Raw genomic sequence first — 26,358 nt, forward strand, 5'->3', positions numbered from 1 at the left:
AAATAAAAGGCGCGAATCGCAACAAAGCCCTCATTCACATCGGAGTCGCGTTGGGGCAGCAAGGCGGAGACTTTTCCCTCGCAATCGTGAGTACTGTCCCGGGTAACAAGAGGCAGAATTCGCAACTCTGTAAGTAAGCATGCGGAGTTGTCCTTTTGCCTTACAGATTGACATCATTATTCCCCAACGTTTTAAGGCTCACCGTACTGTGTCAGCAAGTAGGCATTTAAAACCAACTTTACCGCCCTCCTTACAGTACCTTACAGTACCAGGTCACCTGAACCACATAGGTTAAAGCAAATAGAGTGTGTGTTTTATGTTTTGTATGTCTTGTCTATGTCCCTTTTCTTACAGGGCGCACCTTCACTATTAGGATGACAATATAGTCTAGTCAAGTCAAGTCAGATAATTTATATAGCGCGCTACATACCCAGAGGGTCTCAAGGCGCTTGGAGAAGGGTGGGGAATTACTGGTCGAATATCCAAGTTTTAAGTTGCTTTCTGAATGCTAGGTGGTTCTGAGTGAGGCGAAGGTGAGTGGGAAGTGAGTTCCAGGTTTTAGCTGCCAGGTAGGAGAAGGATCTTCCTCCCATGGTGGTTTTGTTGATGCGAGGTAAAGCAGCAAGGGCTTGGTTGGAGGAGCGTAGCTGGCGGGAGGGGATGTAGAAGGAAAGTTGTGTGTTGAGGCATTCGGGTCCAAGTTCGTAGAGTGCTTTGTGAGCGTGGGTTAGGAGGCGGAATGTTATCCTCTTATTAACGGGGAGCCAGTGGAGGTTTTTCAGGTGACTAGAAATGTGGTCTTTACGCGGGATGTCTAGTATGAGTCTGGCTGATGCGTTCTGGATGCATTGGAGTTTTTTCTGAAGTTTTGCGGTGGTACCGGCGTAAAGGGTGTTTCCGTAGTCCAGGCGGCTCGTGACCAGTGCGTGGGTGACCGTTTTTCTAGTTTCGGTGGGAATCCAGCGAAATGTTTTTTTGAGCATGCGAAGAATGTTGAAGCAAGATGATGAGACGGTGTTGACTTGTCTGTTCATCGAGAGTGAGGAGTCCAGGATGACGCCCAGGTTCCTTGCGTGGTCCGTCGGGATGGGTGCTTTTCCAAGGGCCTCTGGCCACCAAGAGTCATCCCAGGCGGAGGGGGAGGTACCTAAGATAAGGACTTCTGTTTTGTCTGAGTTCAGTTTCAGGCGGCTGTGCTTCATCCACTCGGCTACTTCTTTCATTCCTTCATGTAGGTTGGTTTTGGCGGTGTTCGGGTCTTTGGTGAGTGAGAGGATCAGTTGAGTATCATCAGCGTAGGAGATGATGTTGAGGTTGTGTTGGCGTGCGATGGTCGCGAGGGGGCTCATGTATACGTTGAAGAGGGTGGGGCTGAGTGAAGATCCTTGTGGCACGCAGCAAATGACTTCTGTGGCCTCTGATTTGAATGGTGGAAGGCGGACTTTCTGAGTTCTTCCGGTAAGGAACGAGGTGATCCATTCCAATGCTTTTCCTTGGATTCCGATGTTTCTGAGGCGTTGTAGCAGGGTGCTATGGCAGACTGTGTCGAAGGCGGCGGAGAGGTCAAGAAGGATGAGGGCGACTGTGTCTTCATTGTCCAGTAGGGTTCGAATGTCGTCTGTAGCTGCGATGAGTGCGGTCTCAGTGCTGTGTTTTGCTCTGAATCTGGACTGTGAGGAATCGAGGGATTTGTTGGTTTCGAGAAAGGCGGCGAGCTGGTTGTTGACAGCTTTCTCGATGACTTTGGCCGGGAAAGGAAGGAGCGAGATGGGGCGGTAGTTTTTGAGTTCGGTGGGGTCAGCTGTGGGTTTTTTCAGAAGGGCATTGAGTTCGGCGTGTTTCCAGCTTTCCGGGAAGGTGGCGGAGTTGTGGGAGCAGTTGATGACGTCTCGGAGGTGTGGTGCAATAATGGAGTCTGCTTTGTTGAAGATGTGGTGAGGGCATGGGTCTGTGGGGGATCCTGAGTGGATGGAGTTCATCAGGCGGATGGTGTCCTCAGTGGAGATTGGGTTCCAGTCATAAAGGGTGTTCAAGGGGGGTGAAGGTATGGCAGAAGGTTGGGTGGGTTGGTCTCCGGGTTGGTTGTTGAAGCTGTTGTGGATGTCTGCGATTTTGTTGTGGAAGAACGAAGCTAGGGAGTCGCAAAGGGTTTGGGAGGGAGTGATGTCGTTGGAGTTGGCTGAGGGGTTGGTAAATTCTTTGACGATGTTGAATAGTTCCTTGCTGTTGTGGGCGTTGTTGTCTAGTCGGTCTTTGAATGCGGCTTTCTTGGCAGTCCGAATCAGTTGGTGGTGTATACGGGTGGCGTTTTTGAAGGCGTCCCTGGTGCTGGTGTTTGGGTCTTTTTTCCAGGCCTTCTCAAGGGAGCGACAGAGTTTCTTGGATTTCTTAGGATCATCGTTGAACCAGGGAGCGTTTTTGCTGCCTAGTTTGATTTGACGTTTTTTCAAAGGTGCTAGGTTGTCGGCGCTGTTGGTTAGCCATTGAGTGAGGTTAATGGCTGCTTGGTTGGGGTTCGAAGAGTGGGCAGGGGGGTTTTGAAGAAGCGATGAGGAGATCTGGTCAATGGTGATTTCGTTCCAGTTTCTTCGCAGAGTAGGTTGAGGATGGTTGTGGGTTGTGGTCTTTTTGTAGGAAAAGTGAACGCAGCTGTGGTCCGTCCAATGGAGAACTGTGGTGTGACTGAAGGAGATATGTTTGCTGGAGGTGAAGATGGGGTCGAGTGTGTGGCCTGCGTAGTGAGTGGGGGTATTAACAAGTTGTTTGAGTCCGAGGTTGGCGAGATTGTCCAGAAGGGTGGTGGCGTTGCTGTCGTTGCTCTTTTCCAGGTGAAAGTTGAGGTCTCCCAATAGAATGTAGTCCTCGGAGGGGAGGGCGTGTGGGGTGATAAAGTCAGTGATGTCTTCACTGAATTGTGCACGGGGTCCTGGAGGCCTGTAGAGGAGGGTGCCTCTGAGTGTGGTCTTGGGGTAGGTGTGGATCTGGAAGTGAATGTGTTCGGCGCTAGCGAGGTTGACGTCTGAGCTGGTTGAGATGCGGATGGAATTCTTGTGGACGACAGCGATGCCTCCTCCTGTTTGTTTGGTGCGGTCCTTACGGATGATCTTGTAGCCGTCCGGGATGGCAATGGTGATGTCTGGGGCTGATGAGGCGTTCATCCATGTTTCTGTTAGGAAGGTGACGTCCGGAGAGATGGTGTCTAGTAGATTCCAAAGGTCGATGGCGTGTCTGTGGACCGAGCGGGTGTTGAGCAGGATGCATTTAAGGTGGTTAGTGTCGGAGCTCTGTTTGGTGTTCGTGGATGAGGAGTTGGTCTTGGTGCCGTCATACTTGCAGGAGTTGCAAGTGAAGGGTCCATGGGTGTGTCCAGGAGCGGCTTGGGCGCAGTTGGGGAGTCGGCCGGGGTTTAGGGCTAAGAGGGTGGAGGCGTCGTATGTAGTGCGGGTGGGGTGGGTGGTACGGGGGCCAGGGGGTCTGGCGCTGGGTGCGGTCCAGGCGCGGACGGGCGTAGACGGGCTTACCTTTGGCGCACCTTCGGCGCGGCCGCAGCGCGTGGACGCTGCGCGTTGATTCATCTGTCCTAAGTGGTGAGTGGAGGGGGGTGGAGCGTGGGAGGGGTAGCTGGGAGGCGGGGAGGAGCCACGGGCCACGAGCACAACAAATGGAGGTAGGGAAACTGAAACTGGGCACGAACACACTCAAGAGGGGCAAATAAACTTAAATAAATGCAGCGCAAATGCCATACACCATTAAATTCAATGCAGCACAATTTACATAAAGTGACAAAATCGGCTTAACGATACCAGGCGCTCTCACAGGACAGGCAATGTGAGCCAAGACAGCGTCGAGGCGCTGGAACTGCAGGCGATGTCTGGTGCAGCGTGAAGAAGCACTTTCTGAAATCAGCAGGAGGGGTGAGCAGGAGGGGTGCTGGCAGGTAGGGAAGTGAGGCAGGGAGCGACCGTCGAGGAGCGAGTCCAGCTGGTCACAGAGAGCCAGGGGAGGAGTGCTCTAACTCGGCTAGTGGGTGGGAGGGGTAGCTGGGAGGCGGGGAGGAGCCACGGGCCACGAGCACAACAAATGGAGGTAGGGAAACTGAAACTGGGCACGAACACACTCAAGGGGGGCAAATAAACTTAAATAAATGCAGCGCAAATGCCATACACCATTAAATTCAATGCAGCGCAATTTACATAAAGTGACAAAATCGGCTTAACGATACCAGGCGCTCTCACAGGACAGGCAATGTGCGCCAAGACAGCGTCGAGGCGCTGGAACTGCAGGCGATGTCTGGTGCAGCGTGAAGAAGCACTTTCTGAAATCAGCAGGAGGGGTGAGCAGGAGGGGTGCTGGCAGGTAGGGAAGTGAGGCAGGGAGCGACCGTCAAGGAGCGGGTCCAGCTGCGGCCCCCACACTTTTTTCTAGGTCACTGAGCCTGGAGTAATACAAATAGCAAATGGCTATTTGAAGGATATATTACTGTTACTTTTCTTTTGCCTTTTCTTCTAGGTTCGCCAATGGCAGATACCTTATTGACAAATGTTTAGGTACACATTAGCCTTTATTTAATGGACACTTTTCTGTAACGAACATACTTTTTGTAGAAAAACGTGAGTAAGGTGGGGATTTGTGCATCCCGTCCTGAAGAAGGAGATCCCACTCCGAAACATGTTGACGCACACAAGAGGTGATGTACATTGCACTACATAAGAACCTCTGAACACAATCTTTTAACAGTGCCAGCTCGGGGGCCCATTACATTTTTTGAGTTCACCCCACGAGCCAGGTACTTTTTAAACCATCACTATAGTCACTTCAAACCACACCACTCACTCACTTTTCCAAAATACCTCACACACACCTCACATGGTCATTGCAAAAAGTGCTCCCGCGTAGTCGTAGGTAGCAGCACGCCGCATCCCGTCGAGGGGTGCGAAGACCCCAATGATGAAGCATGACACCAAGGGTCCTTTTGGTGTGTGAGGGGTATTTAAAGAACACTACGTGCTCCCCACCATTGTAGGGACCACCCACTGCCACTAGTGAATTCCTTTTGTTTATAAAATTCTGGCTAGGGAGAACAAATACACCCCGTCTCTCTCTCTTTATGTTATTTTCGGAATGGCAGGTAAGTCAAGGCTTTGTGGCGGTAGCTGATGGTTGACTGAAATTACCTCTACCTCTGCCTCCGTAATAATTTCCTCTGTAGAACCATTTATAATATCCTCTGGGGGATGTATGTTGTGACTTGAGACGCTGATATGTAAAGGAAGCATCTGCAGGTGTACCTTTTGCTGCTCCACAACAGGGGGAGCGATAAAAATTCCCTCTTTAGATATATGTTTATAACACCCTCATGTCTTTGGCAGTTTCATTGTCTTTATTAATTTTCTCAAATAAGGTGTCTACTTGAGGCCCAAAGAGATTTTCTCCATCAAAGGGAAGTGCTAGAATATTTTGTTGCACTTCTGGCTTGACCCCTGAAACCTTGAGCCAGGCATGTCCTGTCATGAGAACACTGATGTTAATGCCTATAGGAGATGTATCAGTGCATCTAGTACACAGCAGATGGAGGTGCTGGCTATTTGTTTACCCTTTGAAGCTATTTCAAGTGCCCTTTTTTGTATTGTACCAGGAGATGTCAGAGGAGCTTCTCCATTTCATCCCAGTGTGCCCTGTCATAGCGGGAAAGTAGACCAAAGGAGTTGGCTATCCACCAATGGTTGGCCGATTGTGTTGCCACTCTCTTCCCTGCAGCATCTATATTCCTCGCCTCTTTGTCTGGTGGGGGTGCCTTGTCAGACGTTTGTGAGTTAACTCTCTTTCTTGCTGTGGCAACCACTAGAGAGTCTGGTGTTAGCTGACCTCTTATATATGTTGGACCTGTATGAGACGGCTTATATTTTTTATCCACTCATGGGGCAATTACCCTTGCTTTTACTAGGTCTTGTAAAATATCTGTGCTATGTCTACCATACCTTTAAGCATGAGCAGATACTCTGCCAAACGTTGAGTGTATAAAAGTATTTCAAATCGAAAATCAACTTCCAATGGTTCTGTGTGGAGCTGAACCTTATGATAACTAGCTGTTCTACCTTTGATGTCATGGTATGTAATAGTATCAGCTGGAGGGGGAGGCTTAGCCAGATACAAATCCAGGTCCATGTCTACAGGTGGGTCTGCATCATATATATCCCACAGATAGTCTTGAGGGGAAATACAGTATTGATCCCCACATACCAATGTCCCTGAAAGGAATGACTAGAACCCTTTGTGTGAATCTGCAGGAGGTGAAGGTGCTGGAGAGTGTGCCCATGGTGGTGGTGGGCTATTGGGTAGTGGACTGGTGGCCTTGTCCACACTTTTCTATGCTTTGGTGGGCAGGGGCTCTCCAATGCTTCTTCAAAAGTCAATTTTCTCTTTGCTGTCTGTTCCTTAATTTGTGGCGGCTCAGCCATGATTCTATCGGTGTCTGGGTGAATCAACAGTTGTTTTTGCATTGCATCGAGGTGTTCTTGTAACCATTCATGTACCGGTTTCAGTTTTGGAGCCGATCTTCTGTTTGGCCAAAGTTATACCGGTTTCACAGTTTTAGAGCCGATCTTCTGTTTGGCCGAAGTATGTGACTTTGGTTCCAAAGCAGTTTTCGATGCAGATGGTTTTGGTGCTGAGGTTTTTGTGCCAGGGATTTTGAGTCTCGACTCGAGGTCGATGACGGATAAGCATGAAATGAAATTAAATTGAGATCTGAAATGAAACTGAGATTTGTACAGAGCACTACTACCCGAGGGTGGCTAGGCGCTAAAGATTCAGGGAGGAGAGAGAAAAAATGCCTAAGACAGTTTATACGTGCTGAATAATTATTAGACTCTATTTGTTAAACAGCAGGTCTTTAGCACCTTCCAGAAAGCTAGCAGATCGTTTTTTTCTTCATCTCTAATGGCAGGTTGTTCCAGAGTCTTGCAGTAGTGACAATGAAGCTCCTGGCCCTTCAAGTGACTCTTCTCACTTTAGGGACAACAAGGTTAGCTAAGGAAGTAGATCGTTAAGATCTTTTTGGGGTGTACCATTTGAAGTACTGCTTCAGGGAATCCGGGCTGTCACTGTGCAATGCATAGTTTCTTTACCGGAAGATAGTGAAGTGTAAGAAGGACATGGGAAACGGATTGATATTTAGGGATTCCCATAAGAAGCCGAGCTTCCACATTTTGAATAATCTGTAGTTTGAGTAGGGATTTTTTCCAGAGGCACAGAAATAGTGCAATGCATCTAACTTGGAAAAGATGAGAGCCCAATGACTGATTTCCGCAAATCTAAGCGGATGAATAAAATAATGTTCCTGAGCGTTGGGAACAAAAAAAAACAGGAATAGATGGAGTTCACCTGTCAATCGAAAGACAGTTTGTTGTCAAAGTATATTCCTAGATATTTTACTTTCTCAGCCCGTGTGGGCAGCCTCCTTAGTTCCTGAGGCCACCACTTAGGGGACCAAAAATAAATGCTGTTCCCGAATAACAAAGCCTCAGTTTTGTCTGAGTTTAGTTTCAGACAGTTCCTAGCCATCCATTTACCGACTTCCCGCATATAGTCATGAAAACGGGAGGCCACACTGACTGGGTTACCTGTGATCAACACCATAATCTGTGTGTCATCTGCGTATGACACTACTGAAAATCCAAATAATTTAATCAGTTTGGCAAGAGGAGTGACATACAGGTTAAAGAGGGTAGGGCTCAGGGCTGTGGTTCACTGTGTCAAACGCTGCGGAGAGGTCTAACAAGATTAGTGCAGCGTTTCCTCCAGCATCCAGGGTATGTCTAATCTCTTCTGAGGCTACCAACGCCAGGTCTGTGCTATGATGGCTCCCAGAGCCAAACTGGGTGGCAACCAAGAGCGTGTTTTTTGAATAAAGTGAGTCAGCCCGGTGGTAATGGCTTTCTCCAGCATCTTTACAGGGAAAGGCACCGGCCTTATGCTGTTGTTTCTGCGCCGGGCCGGGGCTAGGCATTTCGAGTACAGCTGTTTGATGCCGACCATGGCCCGAAGGCAGTGGCGGCCCAAGTGAGAGCTTTGGTCGGTCTAAACCAGACCGCAGACCCATTGGAATGTGCTATTGAGACTGTGATTGGGATGGATGGGGCCCAGTACTCATGGTTTAGCCCAGTGGAATGATCTTGATTTCAAGTTCGGACCCCAAACTGTTGACATGTGAGAAGGGGCCCTCATCCACTGCCGAGGCATGAGCGTGTGCCTCGTGGAGGTATTATTCAGATCCCAAAATGTCTGGAGTGTTGTCAACTGTATGTCTGGAAAGTTCAAGCTGTATGTCTGGAAATTTCAAGGTGTCTTGCATGTCGATCACGCAGTGTCTTTTTTTAATTGAAGCACTTACACGCCTCACAGATGGATTGCTGATAATCTAGAGACAGGCACATGTTACACACCGAATGTTGGTAAGTGTATGGAAATTTGGCATGGTATTATGGGCAAAAACAAAAAGGTGTCCCTTCCATCACCAGATGGTAATTAGGTGGGTGGAACTTGGAAAAGAAGGATCTGCCCCGAAGGGCAAAGGTCCACAGGGCCTTGATCGGCTGGAATATGTTGACGGGTGACCAATGTAAACTATAATTAACCGCGATCTAAAACAATACTGATGTTACAGGCCTAAATGCACGTTTTTTGACAATATCGAGACGGAGCAGAGGAGTCCACAACAGAACCATATGACTGACAAAACAATCTGACAATGGAGTCGAGGACTATGCGCATTGCAAACAAGAGGAGGAGGCACTACACCTCGTGACCTGAAAGACTTCTTCAAAGAAAACAAAAAGTGCACACTTCTGAGCCTAACACTAGACGGCGGACTTATGATAAGCATGTGCATCTACAGCCACACATGACATCAAACAAACCATTGCACGAAGAGGCTACTGAATGACACCATTGATTCAACTGAACAAATCACACTCAAAGATATTATCAGCCATGGAATAGTTTCCCTCAAAGGAACTTCCTATACATTACTGGCATACTGTTTCAGTGTGGCTCTTCCCCCCCCATCCGCAAAGGGGCATGGAGGTGGGCTGAAGCCTAAATACGGGTGGCTGTAGTCCCTGTTTGCAACAGTTCTAAACAGGGTCCATATGCTCCCTCACAATCCACAGCAGGGTATGCTATTGGAATTCGAGACTGCACCGCCCTGACCACTCAGCATGGAACTTTGCAAGGGCCCATCTCCCACTCGCCGGATTGAACCAATTAAGGAAGTGGAGCAGGTGAGTGGGACCCTTGAGAGTACTTGCTAAAGGTATGATGGGAAGGTATTGGAGGGGTGTTCCAAACTATATTCCAAAGTTTAGTGACTCATGGAGTAGTAAAGGTTGGCTCTGTGTAGATTCTTTAATTATAAATATTTGAGGACAACTGGTTAATCCATCACTGTACATCACCTATGCCTTTTTTTAGTTCTCAAATTCACCAGTACTGTTCATGCTCCCCTGACCGCATCAATGCCTCTGCTTATTCTCACCAGTGTCCTGTTGGTGGCACAAAGTAGATGCAGCAGTGGATCCTTGAATCAGGAATTCGACGTTTGCGATTGATGACTATCTCCTCACGCAGGTACTTTTCATACTGCTCCTGGATGTACTCCATAATAGGCTCCCAGCTGCGAGAAAGGTCAAACCGGTGAAAAGAGGAGCAGGAGAAAAACAGCAGATAGAGGATAGAGAGAGATGTACATAGAGGAGAAAGAAAGACAATGGGTGTTATGGAAATAGTAACAAAAGGGAAATAGTAAGAAGTGAGGCAGAAAAGGACTAACACAAATGAGTGTCAGACAGTGAAGAAACAAGGGAGATAAGTGACACAAGAAAGTGGGGGCGAACAAACACAGACAAGTACCCAAGGTGGAAAAACAGTGGTGGAAATGAGAGACAAGTCACCTGTGAAGAGAGGCGGAAAGAGAAGTGGCAAAAAGGTGGCAGAGAAGCAAGGCGGTGGGAGGAAGGAAGAAGCACATGTGACACAAAATGGGTAAAACATAATGAAAGAAGAGAAGAGACAGGGGGAACACAAATACTGAAAGATGAAATAATCATTAAAAACCCTGCATTAAAGAGGGTTGAGACTCAGTGGAAGCAGTGCATTATAAGGAAGCCATATGAGCGCATATCGCTTTCAAACAATTTCAGGGTTGTTAACTGAAGTGGGCCTCTCTACTGACACTTCCCTATCGTGTTATGGTATACTTAAACAGAAAAGTTAGTCACCTATAGTAACTACGTTACATGCAATCTACTGAATGTGTTAATTATATCTCAAAGGAACTGTGCGCCATAGTAGTCAAATACTGTTAAAATCCAGAGAACCACAGTGCAGCTCTTCTTCAGATCTAAATAGGATAGGCCAATCTCTCTGACCACTATGAAAACTAGGGACGTTGAGTGTGAGTTCGAAATAGAAATTATTGCACCATGTGGTTTTCATAATAAATGGCTGTTTGTTCTGTGTAATCTTGGTATTTTGAAAGAGAAAGTCACTTGGGCAGTCAGGTGTCAACATAGGGACCCTATATGTCTACTCTTCCTTCTGAGATGAGAGAAACCACATACAAACATTAAGTGGATACTATGGGCTTCTCTCTGTTTTTCTGGCTAAACTTGATGGATTTTGAGCGGCAGAGCCAAGCCGCGAGAGAAGCCCACCACGTGAAGGTGGGTCTGGGATGGCGACAAGCGGTGTCATGCAAAGATGGCAGTATCCACGAAGTGCATTGTTAAAGTGGAACAGGCATGGAGCAAAGACATTGAGCCTCTGCCCACTGTGGTTTTATTTTCTTGAATTTTGCAACTATAAAAAACGGACTCACATGAGAGTAACTACATGGAGTGGAAAGCTGCAGCAAGCATTCTATCTGGTATTCGTGTTTAACCAGTGATTGCGTATTGAGCAGAATGCATAGAAGCGGCTGATCATACGTCGCTCCCAGAGTACAGTTTGGGTTGTTAAGACTGTCAGTTAGGTTGTCCGTACCTCTAGTAGGGATCACCAAGACTACCGTCTCACCCTCCACTGCTCCCGCCACTGTCTTAACAGCCTCAGCAGGAGAACTATTTTTAGGTCTGCAGGGTGTTGTTGGGTCTGTTGAGGGTACAGAAGAGGATCAAGGTGTGCGGTGGAGAAAGGCACTGTTGAGATGTTAGGTAATGGGGGATTATGAGAGGTGTAAGAAAACTGGTGAGGCATGTGGTATATAGTAGGGAAGGAATCAGAATTACATTACTGTTTAATCTAATCAAGCAATTTACCTGGGACATACAAAAGCTGAACTTTTGAGCAGTGTCCTCTGGGTTACTTGAAATGGATACCACTATTTGGGTATCTTCGGCGTAAGAAACCACTGAGAATCCAAAAGATTTTATTAGTCTTGCCAGTGGGGTAACATACAGATTAAAAAGAGTAGGACTCAATGCGGAGCCCTCGGTACCCCACATGGTAGATAAAACTGTTCAGAGATGAAATAGTCCTTAGCAACATATCTGTAGGAGAGGAGGGTCTGCTTCCTATGGTCACCCCCACTTTTTGCTGTAATTTTCTGGTTTTTCGACTTTAGACTGGCTGTGGCCCTGCTAATCAGGACCACAGCCTAGCTGTTCTCTCTCTAAATTGATACCATGTACTTTAGGTACATGCCAGATTGGTTGCTGGGTCACCCTTGTAATGTAATGTAATGTAATGTATACTTGTAAAGCGCACTGTTGCCGAGCGGCGTCCTGGTGCTGTATACCGCTGTGGAACCCGTCCTGTCTTTCCCTGTGGGATGGTCCCTCCTGGGTATCCCCAAGGTGGAGCCAGGCATCCCCGGCGTGGATGGGGCCGTTGTGGAGATTAGGCAAGCTAATGCCCAGAGTTGCCGAGTGGGACCCCTGGTTAGAGTAGGCACCGAGGCGAGAATTATCGAGTCCGCTGACACTGGTCCACGTCCCTGCCGCGTCGGGAATTGAACCCTGGTCCCGGGCCGATCTCTGCTTCCGGGTCTGCCGCCTCTAACCAGTGAGCCACACTACTCCACATGTGAGTCCCTATATAGTGTACCATAGGTACCCAGGGCACAGGTGCACCCAAGGCCTACCAGGGGCTGCAGCATGTATTATGCCACCCCTGGTTGGGCCTCCAAACTGACACCACAGGTCTCTTCACACAGCCTGGGTAAGGTGGTGTAATCACCCCTTACTGGGATATAGTATACCTATACCCACCTTTATATATAGACACATAGTAACCTGTAAGTCACTCCTATGGCAGGCCTTATCAATCCTGGAGGCAGAGTGCTTGGTTTTATGTGAGAGGATGCCCTAGCATGAGCTGAGCCCCTCTGCAGGTTTCGGAACCACCTCCTTGTAGCTGTTCTATGATATGGCCATACCATATACTCTTAAGTGCATTATAATCCTCGCGGTTAATGCTAACTTTGGTTTGGCTTTATCAAAACATGTCGTGTAAGGTGTCAAACACTTTGGAATACTGCCCCCCTCCCCCCCACCAGTTCTGGTGGCGGGGGTAGGATTCCACCCTTCTAGAGGGAGAAGACATGTAAGTGCTGTACCACCCAGTTAAAGTTAAACAGAGCCTCATTATCACAAAATGTATGCTGCTGCCACAGACACGAGTCTGACCTCCTGCTGCTGGACGAAACTCCGGCAGGGGAGGCCTGGAAATAGGTTTTCTGTCAGGGGAGGTGCCAGCATCAACCCAGACAGGTTTTAGTGTATTGGGGCTGGGAGGGCTGCATTCAGAATGCATTTTCCAGACACTGCCTGGGGCGCACTAGGTGCTCCATGCATAGCCCGGTTCAAACCAGTTGCTGGGGCACTCCAGCCCCGCTCTGGCGCGAAACTGGACAAAGGGAAAGGGGTGTAACCACCCCCTTCTCAGGTCCACCCATAGGAGGGACCTATCAGGTAATCCCCCCCCCCCCCCCCTTAACTTGGTATAAGTATAGGAGCTGGGTCCCCAGGACTTTAGATTACCCTGGACGAAACTTTGCAGCAGAATCCTGGACCTTCGACGTTCCATTTCGACTGGAAGACGGAAGACATCTCCCTTGTGGTCAAGGAGTGACCACCCTGTTCAAACAGGCACCACCAGTAACTTGCCGGTCTGCATTGTCGAGTCTCCCGCCGGAACCCGAAGACTCTGCGACACAGGGCACGGATTTCCAGACATCTCTGACTCTGCTGTACGACTCCAGCAAAGCTGAGGCCAGGGGCGGACACGAGAGACGAGGGACTGGAACTCCTGGACATCCTGCCTTTTGCTAACTGCTCGACTTCTGAGGTACCCTCGCAGTTGTGCATTGGGGTACGAGAAGCCCCAGACCCGAGCACTATTTGCACCGAAGCTCAGCCCTCCACACTCCACGAGTGCCGTGTGGGGCCTGCTCTTGCATTTCAGCTTGACGCGTCTTTCCGGTTCCTAGTCCGTTGGCTAGTGAGCCCCCTGAAGATTTTCTTGTGAACTCAAACTGCTTTCCTGGTTGCTCCAGGCTTGCTCCAGCTTCCCTGCAAAGGAAAGGTGCCCCAGACCTTGCTGGTCTGCACCGAAGCCAATCTACATCTCCTGCATGGATTGCGTTTGCCAAGGCTTGTTGGGTCCAATCCGGATACCGACACCGCAGTCAACTAGATCCTTCGTGGGACAGTTCGAATTCAGCTCCTGGTCATCGTCGATGCCTCCTGGTCCTCGTGGCTGCAGAGACAAGCTTTACTTCTTCACCTGGAATCACCTGGAATCACCCAACATCGCCTGGTTCCTTCCTGGTCACTGGCTAGTGACCCAGACTCTGTCCCCTCTGCTTTCAGGTTCTTCAGATCTTCGATCCACCCTTGGATCCACCAGACATTTTTCCTCTGGTCGCCTGCAGCACTTCTTTGCAGATCTCCATTGAAAACGACGACGAAACCAGACACCAAAAGGCACCTATGCGCCTGGCTTTTCTGGGTGAGGTAGCACGAGTACTCCGGTGCTCCCGTGGGTCTTGCCTCTCGAAGTGTCCTAGACTAAAGGGGTTTCATCGTAGTCCATCCGGAAGTGTCCTTAAACTGTAAGTTTGCAACTTCTACGTTTCCCATAGAAAGTCAATGGTAACCCGCGGCTGTGTTTAGACACTGCACGCGTCTCCCGTGGGCCTCCTTCCTAACCCTTGGTTGTTTAGAGTAGCCCCAGCGATTCCCTAGGCCCACTTTCTATTTCTGTCGTGGTGTTTATACCACTATTTTAGTATATGGTTTTAGACGCTCCTAGAGTTAAACTGTATTTGTGCAACTTATCGTATGCTAATTAAGTAACTTGCAATGTACATTTGCCTCTGACCTCATAAAGAGTCCAGAGGGGTTGTGTTTAGAATAAATACATATATATTTGATATATACCTTGTGTGGTGTCCTTTCATTTGGTATTCAAGGGGTTACCTATGGTAAAACAATCAGCTTAATATGCTCTCTGAAGTCTTAGCCTAAGACTGCTGGTCCATGCTACCACTAAGATAGCTTGTCTATAAGGTTGACTTTATAACCACCATCAATAAGGGTCGATTTCGACTGGTGCAAGGTGCCCACTAGAACTAGTGGACATCATATGCCAGGCTAACTTCTCACACTATCCGTTAAAAAATATATGTTATTAACTTGAGCGCAAGGACGCTTATTCCTTGGTCAGCTAGTTGGTCAAACTTGAATGAGCCTCAGTTCCTCTGAAGCGGCTATCAGCGCTGTCTCAGAACTGTGTTTTTCTAAAACCATATTGTGTGACATCCAGAAAGCTGTCATTGTCAATAAATGACATAAGCTCAATGTTCAAAGCCTTCTCTAATAGTTTAGGTAGAAAAGGCAGGCTAGAGATAGGCCTGTAGCTACTAGGCTCTTGAGAATCCAAATAATTTTCTTCAGCAAAGGTAGAACAAAGGCTTTCTTCCACTCAAAAGGAAAATATACAGTTCCAATATTTTTATAAAAATCATAGTTAATTAAGTGCTAAAAAAAAGTCAGCAGCAAGAAATATATTATATACAAGAGATTCTTAAAAGTTTTATAGGATAGGTGAGAGTCTTAAGTAGGTGGCTGGGGTGAAGGTGTGTATGGAAGTGTGGGCTTTGAAGTGACTGAGTGTAGAAGGGAACTGGGTAGGTGTATAGGTTGAAAGAGGAGGTTGGTGAGTTAAGTGGAAAATCATATTGGTGAGTTCGGCAGAAATTATTTAAGAAGTGTGCTCGGGGTGGAGATGAGCCGCAGAAAGATGTCTTACATAAAGCATTAAAATAGTCAAAGAATTCTCCAACCCGACTGCCACAGAGAACACCATTCACCCCTCCCAGAAACTTTGCAACACCCTCTTGGACAACTTCCATAACATGATCGCCACCATTTACAACAACCTCAATCCCCAACCCACCACTCTCAGCCTGGACAACTTCAGCCAATCAGCAAACACTAGCCAAACAATATCCACCTGGTCCCTTTTCACCACCCAGACCACCACAGCCATCATGTGGTCCATCCACTCTGGTGCACCCACCGACCATTGCACACCACCTCTCCAACATCAGAACCAACCCTATCAGCACAGAGCTTAGCCCATTCTCAACAGCGCCATTACCACAGCAAACATCCAAACAAATGGAAGCAAGCAGAGGTTAAACCCCTCCTAAAAAAAACCTTAGCCGACCCCAGAGACCTAAAAAATTCCTGATCAATCTCCCTTCTCCCCTACCCAGCCAAAGTACTAGAGAAAGGCTTCAGCCAACAACTCACCAAATACCTAGAAGAAAAACATCTACTCGATGCCTCACAATCAGGATTCCAGGCAAATCACAGCACAGAGACAGCTCTGATCACTGCCACAGACATCAGAACCCTCCACGACCACAGAGAAACCATGCCCTTGATCCTCCTCCACCTCTCTGCTGCATTTAAACACTGTCTACCACCACACCTTCATCAACAGACTCTCCAACATCAGCATACAGCAAAAAGCCCTTGTGGATCACCTCTTTCCTGACCAGTCGCACACAGAGCACCCAACTGCCTCCTTACACCTCTGTGCCCAAATATATCATCTGCGGCGTACCCCAAGGATGATCCCCCAGCCCCACCTAGTTCAACAATTGCATGACAACTGCCCCAACCGCAGGCGTTGTCAGATCCCATGGACTCAACCTAATTTCCTAAGCTGACAAAACATAACTCTTTCATTCGCTTACAGTGGGCCACGCCAATGCCAAAACCAACTTTTGCAAAGCCATAACTGTCGTGGCTGTGGAATCAATTTCCTCTGCTTGTCCTTTTCTGTGTTTGACTGTCTGGCGTAGAACAGCCCCATATGCCAGACATAACATTTACAACCAAACACTGATGGAAGGTACACACACACACACCTGCCAATAGGTGCACAGGACAAATAGAGCAACAATGTAATACCGATGCTCAATTATGTGTGTAGCACTATGGTCGGGACTATACTCTGCACTGTGCACGACATATTAATATGAATAGAGAGCCCAGGGAAGGGTGGGGCATCTTCATTTGGGCGGTTGTAGACTTTCATGGCCCTGGGCATGTTGCACTAAAGATAACCCCATGCATGGACATGAACCCAACATTAAGGGTAAAAGAATGACTGAATATGACCCCAGGACTTGGCACTCACCTAGGGACAAGAGGGCAGAGGACTTGGGGGCAGCAAGTCTAAGAGCGCTGCACACCATGGGGATGGTGAACACCTGAGGAGACTCTTAAGTTCAAACGTGTACTGGGGAGAACCTCTATGCACAGTGCACAATACCTCAATCACACACAGGGAAGGAAGAAGAAGGAACAGACATGGAGGAAAGAAGATAGGAAGTGTAGGAGGAATCATTATCAGAGGGGGGGGGATGTGGAATCCATTTTCTCTGATTGTCCTTTTCTTCGTTTGAGCATCATATAATATTCAGTGCTGATGAGGTCTGTAGAACATGCAAAGCAGAATGCTTGACCCTTGGTAAACTAACATACTGTGTTGAATTTAATACGTTGTAACACAATGCAAGGCTCACTCAAAGACATCACCCGTGACTTGCAACTGCATGCTAGCCCAGCAACCAGGAACTGTTACCATACCATATATGGAAGAGACAAAGTGTTTACCTATGCTTAGTTACTGCATTGCTTAGGTTTGGAAAAACCCAAGTGTCCCAATTTGGACACATGGGGATGACGAGCACCTCCACACTGCATCATACAGGTGGCACACATTATTAGCTTCTTCTGATTGGCTCTGCATCTATTAATTGTGTAACCTGGACTGCCTGCAGATGGACATAGGATGTACTGGACCATAGTTGCAAGAAATACTCTTGTACATGTGATTTTATTGGACATGTCCCAAAATGCCTTTTTGTGGTTTGCATGACTAAAAAACTGCAATTAACGTCTGCAATTTGGACACTTGGTCACCAAGCTAGCTGTCCCTGTGTACATGCATAAAGCTGCCTTTGAAATTCACCAGTGTCTGTGACTATTTTATTTAGCTCCAACATAGCCAAATGAATGAGACAACTGCCTCAAACTCAACTCCGACAAAACAGAAGTTCCGATCTTTGGGAAGGACAACTCCACATAGGATCACAGCTAGTGGCCAGCTGAACTAAGACCAACACCCACTCCAACAGACCATGCACACTTCCTGGCAATCATGCTCGACAGCCAACTGTCCATGAAATGACAAATCAACACTGTTTCGGGCTCCTTCTTTCGCATGCTTCACAGGCTCTTCAGATGTCTCCCAATCACCACCAGGAAGACCGTCACACAGGCCCCAATTACCAACCGCCTTGACTACAGAAACACCATCTACGCTGTGATCTTCTCCCAGCTCCAGAGAAGACTTTAGACCAGACAGAACACCACAGCCAGACTCATCATAGACCTCCCCAAACGATCCCACATCACCCCCCACCTTTGGAACCTCGACTGGCTACCCATCGAGAAGATGAGGTTCCGTGACAATTGTAAGTGATGCTTCTGACTCGTACGAATATGGTCGAGTCTGGTATCTATGAACCGCAAATGACGAGTTTAGTAAGTTTGCGCAGTTTCGCTGTGCTAGCTTAAACCGTTCGTTTGTTATGTGGGTTTTTCATCTGTACCCACGGGTTCCATCTTAGATATGGCATCCATTTTGTCTCTTGCCCTCAAGTAGCCAGCGAACGGACGTTGCCCGCTTCGCGACCCTGGGACTCCCAAGATATTTGCGGAAGACACATGTTCTTTGTAAGTGTCTTTATGACGAGGGGGATGCTACTGTAAGGCAGATGGCGCCGCTTGAGGCTCATCCTGCCACACGGGCTTATTGTCTCAGCCGTGCATCTCATTAGGCACGTCCCTTTGATGCCTGCAGCTCGTGTTTCCCGTTACCACCCCTTTTACACCCTTTCCGATCTCCCCACTGTCTCCGTCTTCCTCTACACCTGTCCTTGTTCCTATTCTCGATCTGTTTTTACTGCTGATTGGAATTTGCTAATGGTGGGAAGATGGGTTTTTACAGTTGGGAACCACCAAATGTTTCCGCACTTATGTTCCGGACCTCATGTGTTTCAAAATGACCAAAGCGACCCCTCTGAGGGATAATTGTGGGAACCGGGTTGTAAACTTTTGTGTTCAATATTCTCCTATGGGTAAAAACTGTATAAAAGGAGCGATCTACAGAACCAATTTGAAGCAGTCTCCCCAAGTTGCACGTTGTGTACTTGTCGTGATCTCTGTGTTCCCTGCAGCAAATAAACCTTGAATCTTTGACGCCGAAGGAAGTGTCCCGTGTCTCTGTGACTTGTACGCCGGAGCAGGTTACCCACGAAGGTTTCAGGTGTTGTGCCCTGGCACCGCTGGGTCTTACAAAACCTAGTCCTTCAGTTGGCGCCCAACGTGGGGCTGCATCAGTGGTACCGGTCCAAGCCCGACGATCGTGAGGAACTTCGTGTGAAATCTCCGAGGGAAGGTGCACTCCGCTTCATCGATCCAGTTGTCGAAATAAGTGGCCCGAAGACTTTTCCCGCGAAGATTCCCGCCTCCGGACGGCTGCGACGGACTGCTGCCCTGACTGTAGACCTGTTTTGGCGCCTGGCGTAGACCTTGGTATAGCGAGACGATTGACGGGCCTTCCTGGTGACGCCATCGATTTTTGAGTTAAGTATTTGTGGGTCGCTCCCATAGCTCTTGGTTGTTGACACTTTAGCGAGTGTTTTTTGTACACGCTGTGTGAGTGTTTTTGTCGGTGACACTTTTTCCTAGCGTACTTTGTTGTGTTGTTTGACGACTGCAGCCGCCAAAGACCGAGGGTTTTGTTCTTTGCTGGGACTTGGTAAATCCCGTAACCCTTGAAGTTTGTGAAACTCGGCTAGTGTGCAAGATGCCTGGTCGCAGTACTCTGTTTAGTTGTTTCAGACCCTGTGGTGCGGATTCCCGACTGGAGGACTCGTGTCCGATACCTCCGGTTGGAACTCCTACTTATGATCTATATAGCAAACATGGGCTAGGCCCGATTACCTTTAACGATTATTGGATTAAATATACAAAGAAGGACGGTGACCTTCGTTGGCCACCTCACGGTAGCTTCGAGGCGTCAATCTTAGATAATCTAGAAATGAAATTGTTCGAAAGAAAATCAAGGCCGGCCATGTTTGATGCCTTTCGGTTGTGGCGCAAAGAAGCCCGACAGAAAGAAATCAGACAGAATAAACGTAATCAGCGAGATAATGTTGCTACCATAGTGAAGAAAGCTGAGCAGTTCCAGCGTGATAAGGAGGATAAGGATAAGGAAGTGTTTGAGAGACTACAGCGTATGACCATAGATAAATGTTATCCTGCCTTGCCTACGGAGTCGGATAAGAAGGAAGAGGCAGTTGAGGATCCTTTAATGTCCTATCTTATGAAGTCGCCACCACCGTACGTACAGGGTACCGCAGCTCCTGTGGCCCCTGCCGTACCTGTTCTCCCACCTATTCCTCCTCCACCTGTTCCTCAACCTGCACCCGTTCTTCCGACTGTTCCTGCTCCTTTGTCTGCTTCTATCCCTACTGCTCCTCCGCTTCCTCATACTCCTGCTCCCGCTGCTGCTCCTGTTTTGTTAACCCCTGCTGTCGCTACTGTTTCTACTCCTTCTCTTGTTAGCCCTGTGTCTTATTCTTCTCCCTCTACCCGTAGCCGCAATTCTCCTCTTGCGGCTAGCTTCTTTCATTCGCTCGGACCTGTTCATGGGTCCGCTGGTTCCGATGGTCCCCAGAGACGAAGTCAGCTTCCTGGAAACAGAGAACGCGTTGCGCTATATAATATGGCAATGGGTTGGATGGTAAATCCGCAGAGAAATCCGCCACGTGTTGTCCTCGAAACGTTTTGTCAATTCAATATACCAACCCAGAGATACGTGTTTGATGAAATGTGTAAGTTCCTTCATGATCAGATAGCGGCCGATGCGCCTGACGAGGTGCTGACCGCCCTGTCTGAGCTTCAGCTCCAGTTTTCACATGGACTGATAGTAGATACTAATGTTCGACGTGCTGTTGAGCGGTTGTTATCTCTTCGCCCCGCTCCGATACCTCATGCATTGTTTGTTGAGGATCTTGAACCACAACCAGACGAATCTGGTCAATATCCTATGCGCGAAGTTCCGCCGGTTTGGATACCAGCTGATGCTAATGCTAATCCTCCGGTAGTGGCGCATTTCCAGAAAGTGTGGATACATCTCCCATGGAAACGTTCGGAAGTGCTACAGGTGAAGCAATCTTTGCCTGATCCACGCAAAAATCCTACTGGGTATTACAAGGAATTATCGCAGCTTGTAGATGCTACAGTAATGAATCTTGCTGATATTGACATGTTGTTCGGCAATGTCGTACCACAACCGGTATGGGCTAAGATTCGTCAACAAGATCACGCAAATGAATTAGGTGGTGATTGGGCTGCCATTTTAGCGGCAGATGCTGGACAAGTGGCTGCTACTAAACCCGACCAGTTGATTGCTGCTCTTCCTCAGCGAATTATTACGTTAATGAAAACTCTTATGCCAGCTATGAAGGTAAACTGGGACAAATTATCAGCTTGTAAACAAAAGAAAGATGAGAGTGTTTCCGACTTCTTTACGAGGTTTGAGGAAGCATTCATTGACCATAGTGGACAGGATATGGGTACTGAGGGTGGACAGAGGTTGTTTGTGGATAAATTTGTGTCGAACTTATTGCCCGACTTGAGCAATAAATTGAAGAATTCGGAAAGTGCATGGGCCGTTTCCACCTCAGCTCAGATATTGGCTACGGCACAATATTATGAAAATAGAGAAAAAGAAGAGAATGACCGTGCTGACAAAAAGACGAAAGAGCTGAAAACTAAAGTGTTGTTGCAACAAGCGTATCCTCCGCGGCCAAATCAGAACAATTCACAACAGAATCGATCGCAGTCGCAATCGAATCGGTTGCAGCCGCGTAATGATTCCTCCTCCCAAAGATCATCGTTAGGGTACAATCAATGTGCTTATTGTAGACAGGAGGGACACATTAAATTTAACTGCCCTGTTTTAAACGAACGTAATAGTGGTAATTCGTCTAAAGGAGGTCGTGGTGGTTCGCAACAGGCGTCACGTGGTAGAGGTCGTGGTGCTCAGAACGATCGCTCAGACAACTCATCCAATTCTAATAATTGTTTCGATCAACGTGGATCATCGCAAGGACGATCTGCGCAGTACAATGTAGACGATTATTATGTCGATCAGGGAACTGACGACAGTAATTACTAGGACAGCCAAAGGCAAGGAGAGGGAGTGGTATCAGTTCCGGTTGATCAGAGAGGGCCTTACGTCGCAGTTGCTACATCGGGCGTCGTTGAGCCTTTTCTGTTGGACACTGGTGCAGCGAAAAGTTCTATCATGCGTTCGAAACTCCCTGGCGCACCTTTGTCCGGCTTAACAAATGTTTCCGTTGGATTCTCTGGCGCCCCCGTTAGCAATCCAGTTTCACGCCCTTTGCCCCTTCAAATTGGGCCACGTGAGCTAGAAGCTCCGTTGATTTTAACCACGGGTTGTGGCGAGAATCTCTTGGGCCTGGATTTACTTAAACGTTTGTACGCAACTTTGTATTGTTCTCCTGCGGGTGTAAAGCTTACGTTAGGAGAGAGGGTTGTCTCTCCTATGTACTTGTCTCTTGATGAGCTTCCACCGGAATTGAGTTCTCTTCCTGCGTCTTTGTGGGCGACGGGTCCAAATGACGTGGGCCTACTTGATATCTCCCCTTATGTTGTTCAGTTGAAAGCTAATGTGCGATTGCCACGTATTCCCCAGTATCGTATCTCCCTTGATGGTGAACGAGCACTGTTGGCGATCATCTATGATTTGATCGAGAAAGATGTTATTGAAGAGACTCGGGGAAACGTGTGCAACAGTCCTGTACTGCCTATTCTTAAACGCACAGATCCTACAAAACCGCCTGTTTATCGTTTTGTTATCGATTTACGGGAGGTGAATAAAATTGTGGTTCCTCAATTTCCTGTTGTGCCTGACATCACGGCGCTCCTGACTCTGATTCCAGCCACTGCATCATGGTTTTCGGTGATTGATTTGAAAAATGCGTTTTTCAGCATCCCGATTGCCGAAGAGAGCAGGGACCTTTTCGGTTTCTCTCTCGGTGGACGAAGCTTCCGGTTCAAACGCGCTCCTCAGGGCTACTGTGAAAGCCCATCGATTTACAGTCAAGCCTTGAAGGGTCAACTGGATGCGTTTCGGTTGCCGGTTGGTGCGGCCTTGATCCAATACGTCGATGACCTATTGGTGGCTGCCGATACTCAGGACATTTGTAAAATAGCTACGGTATCATTGCTGCAACATCTCTGTGAGCTAAATCATAAGGTGTCCCCTTCTAAACTCCAATATTGTTGTCAAGAAGTAACCTACCTAGGTCACTTATTGTCAAAGGAGGGAAGGAGGTTGACCCCAGAAAGAATTGCAGCGATTGCGCGAATGGCTGTGCCAAAAACCCAAAGAGACGTGCGTGCCTTTCTAGGTATCACGTCGTACTGCAGGCAATGGATTCCTAATTTTTCATTGCTAGCGAAACCATTGGTGGCTCTTACGTGCAAGGATGTTCCAACTCCTTTACCATGGACGGAAGAATGTCAGAAAAGTTTTTCTGAACTACGTGATTCATTGTGTTCGGCTCCTGTGTTAGGTACTCCTGACTATAGCAAGCCGTTTACGCTATATGTTCACGAGAAGGAAGGTTGTGCTTTGAGTGTCTTAACGCAGCCTTTTGGTGGTAAGCAGCGTCCATGTGCATATTTTTCCTCGACCTTGGACCCAGTAGCTAGAGCATTGCCGAGTTGTTTACGAGCAACAGCGGCAGCTGCGGTCTCCATCCGACAATCAGCAGGATTGGTCATGGATAATATGCTTACGGTAATGGTTCCGCATGCAGTCGATACTCTTTTAAATCGTACGAAAACTCAGCACTTGACGAGTGCGAGGTTGTCTGGGTACGAGTTGACGTTATTGGCAAGCCATATTCAGATAAAACGTTGTAATGTTTTAAATCCGGCAACTTTGTTACCAATTAGTGCAGAGTCAGATGAAGTAGCAGAACACGACTGCTACTTGAGGACTGAAGAGGAAACAAAAGGTCGAGTGGACCTTAAAAACACCCCATTGGAAGATCCGGATGGCACTCTGTATGTGGATGGGTCATGTTTTAAGTTGCCGAATGGTGATGTGACTACGGCTTACGCAGTTGTAACATTGAATACTGTTGTTGAGACTGCAAGATTGAATCAGAATTCTGCCCAAGCTGCGGAGCTGATTGCTCTTACTAGAGCATGCGTGTTAGCAAAAGGTAAACGTGTGAATGTGTACACCGACAGCCAATACGCTTTTGGTGTAGCGCATAGTTTTGGACGATTGTGGCGAGAGAGAGGTTTCTTGACGTCGCACGGTACGAAGATTCAGCATGGCCAGCTTGTGAATGATCTTTTGGATGCATTGACTTTGCCTACGCAAGTTGCGATTGTTAAATGTAGTGCGCATCGTAAAGTGACGGATGATGTTGGTCGTGGTAACGCGTTTGCAGACGAGATTGCTAAGGAGACTGCCCGGAACCTTAGCACTCGAATGTATGTGACGAGTTCGGTTAGGTGGCCCACGGAATCGAGTATGTGTGAAGACACCATCGAAAGTGTGAAAGAAATTCAGAATGAGGCCACCGAGACTGAAAAGGCGAGGTGGAAAGAAAGTACGGGAAAGTTGGATGCGAGTGGTTGTTGGATTGATTTGTCGGACCAGAAAAGATGGTTGTTGCCTGATGCGTATGTGCTGGCCGTTGTGACAATGGCACATGGGTTAGCGCATATTAGCGTGAAAGGCATTTGTAAATTATTGTCGCCTGTGTGGAAGAATGATGGAATTACGAAATGTGCTGAACGATTGGTGAAGAATTGTATGGTGTGTATGATGTACAATCCTGGCAAAGGAACCCCAACTCCTCCTGGCAGTTTTGCTCCCCCTTCGTATCCCTTTGAGGTGATTCAATTGGACTTCATCCATATGGAGCGATGCAATAATCTGAAATACGTTTTGGTTGTGGTTTGCGCATTCTCCCGATGGATCGAGGCCTATCCTCTCAAAGACAATACTGCTTTGTCTACTGCGAAAATCTTACTGAAGGAATATTTTCCTCGGTATGGAATGCCTAGAGTCGTGTGGTCAGATAACGGAAGTGAGTTTGTTGGAAGTGTGATGAAGAGTGTGTGTAAGGGCCTTGGAATAAATCAAAAATTCCACAGCGCCAATCATCCCCAGTCAGCTGGATTGGTTGAAGGGTACAACGGCACCCTTAAACTAAAGCTGGCGAAGATTCAGGCTACGACTGGTCTTTCGTGGCCTGACGCTTTGCCCTTAGCATTACTGTCAACTAGGGCGACTGTACACTCCCGAGTAGGGCTTAGTCCCTACGAAATAGTGTTCGGCCGTCCTGCGAATGTGTGGGGGGTTCCTAGGCCAGGAATGTTTTCTGATCTTGAGTATCCGATGTTGATTGACTATTTACATGACTTGACTGCTAAACTGAGGTTAATTCACCAACAGGTTTACGACGCATTGCCAACGCAGACGGAGGGTCCAGGCCACCAGCTTCAGCCCGGAGACTGGGTGGTAACACGCAACTTTTCACGCAAGAATAATCTGGACCCGAGGTTTACTGGACCCTACCAGGTGCTCCTGGCCACGAGGACTGCCGTTCGTCTTGAGGGGCGTAAAAATTGGGTGCATGCCACCCATACGAAGCGAGTCCCTATCCCTTTGCCGGCAGACCCGTGGGTAAGGAAAGGCATTGCGTCAACAGAAACTGAAATATTGCCGGCGTTTGTGCCTTTTAGCGACGCACAGCCTGTTGGAGAATCCTCAGCGCAGCAGAAAGACACTGTTGAACAATTGTCAGCAAAAGACTCGAGACCAGAACAATCAACTGATCAGCAGGACGCTGTCTCTTCAACGGATCCTTTGTTCGACGAGCAGACACGTCCCGGGAGACATCGATATTCTTTGGGATCTCGCACTAAGGACAAATAAAATATCTTGCTTTGATAAGTTTGATAACTGCATTATCCCCGTTTCCCGTGATCAGTTTTGAGCATTCGTATTATTGAAATTTTTGTATATATTGAGCTTCTTCCTTGTATCTTTTTATTTCCACAGCCAAGAGACTTTGTGCTTGTATATACATATTGTGTATTGAAGGCCGTAGGGCCGCGCGCGTACTTCCTTCTGGATAGTAGGTCTTGACGTTAGGTTAAAGGCCGTCGGTTCCTGGGAACTCCTGGGGATTGACTATTGCTACACAGAACGAAGTGCGTCAAGAAACGTTGCGGACGGTCGTAGGGAATGGCATTCTCGAAGCTGAATGATTTGGAGGAAGCTAAGGCGCACAGGTTTAAGCTGCAGCAACTCAGTCGTACCAAATGTTTTATATTCCAATTGTTTGTGTTATTTTTGACTGCTTCTGCATTATTGGCGGGTGGGGTGTACTATACGATGTCTTACTTCTTACCTGCTACACCTATCCCTACTCCTTACCCTAATCTTATCTCTACTGCTTCTCCCCATTCCTTTCATATGTTACCGGAGCACGAGCAGGCTAGACGTGTAGAATTCCGCAACAATTCCTTTATTCAGCTCCTCCATCAACATCAGTTAGTGGTTAACACTACTAATTGTTGGGTGTGTGGGTTGATGCCACATACTACGGATAAGGGAATTCCATATCTGGTGTTACCGTATAGTTCCCAAGGG

General features: G+C 47.8%; 1 protein-coding gene across 2 annotated transcripts in view; it reads right to left on the reverse strand.

The window, feature by feature from the left end:
• The window catches only part of SEPTIN12 (septin 12), a 494,943-nt gene that overhangs the window by 231,617 nt on the left and 236,968 nt on the right, over positions 1 to 26,358 (reverse strand). For both annotated transcript variants that reach the window (XM_086941325.1, XM_086941326.1), the window contains exon 5: positions 9,536 to 9,673. In XM_086941325.1, coding sequence (XP_086797451.1) covers positions 9,536 to 9,673 — 138 coding nt within the window. The remainder of the gene's footprint in view (positions 1 to 9,535; positions 9,674 to 26,358) is intronic.

The sequence above is a fragment of the Lissotriton vulgaris genome, chromosome 10 (assembly GCF_964263255.1).
Source record: "Lissotriton vulgaris chromosome 10, aLisVul1.2, whole genome shotgun sequence".
NCBI lineage: Eukaryota > Metazoa > Chordata > Amphibia > Caudata > Salamandridae > Lissotriton > Lissotriton vulgaris.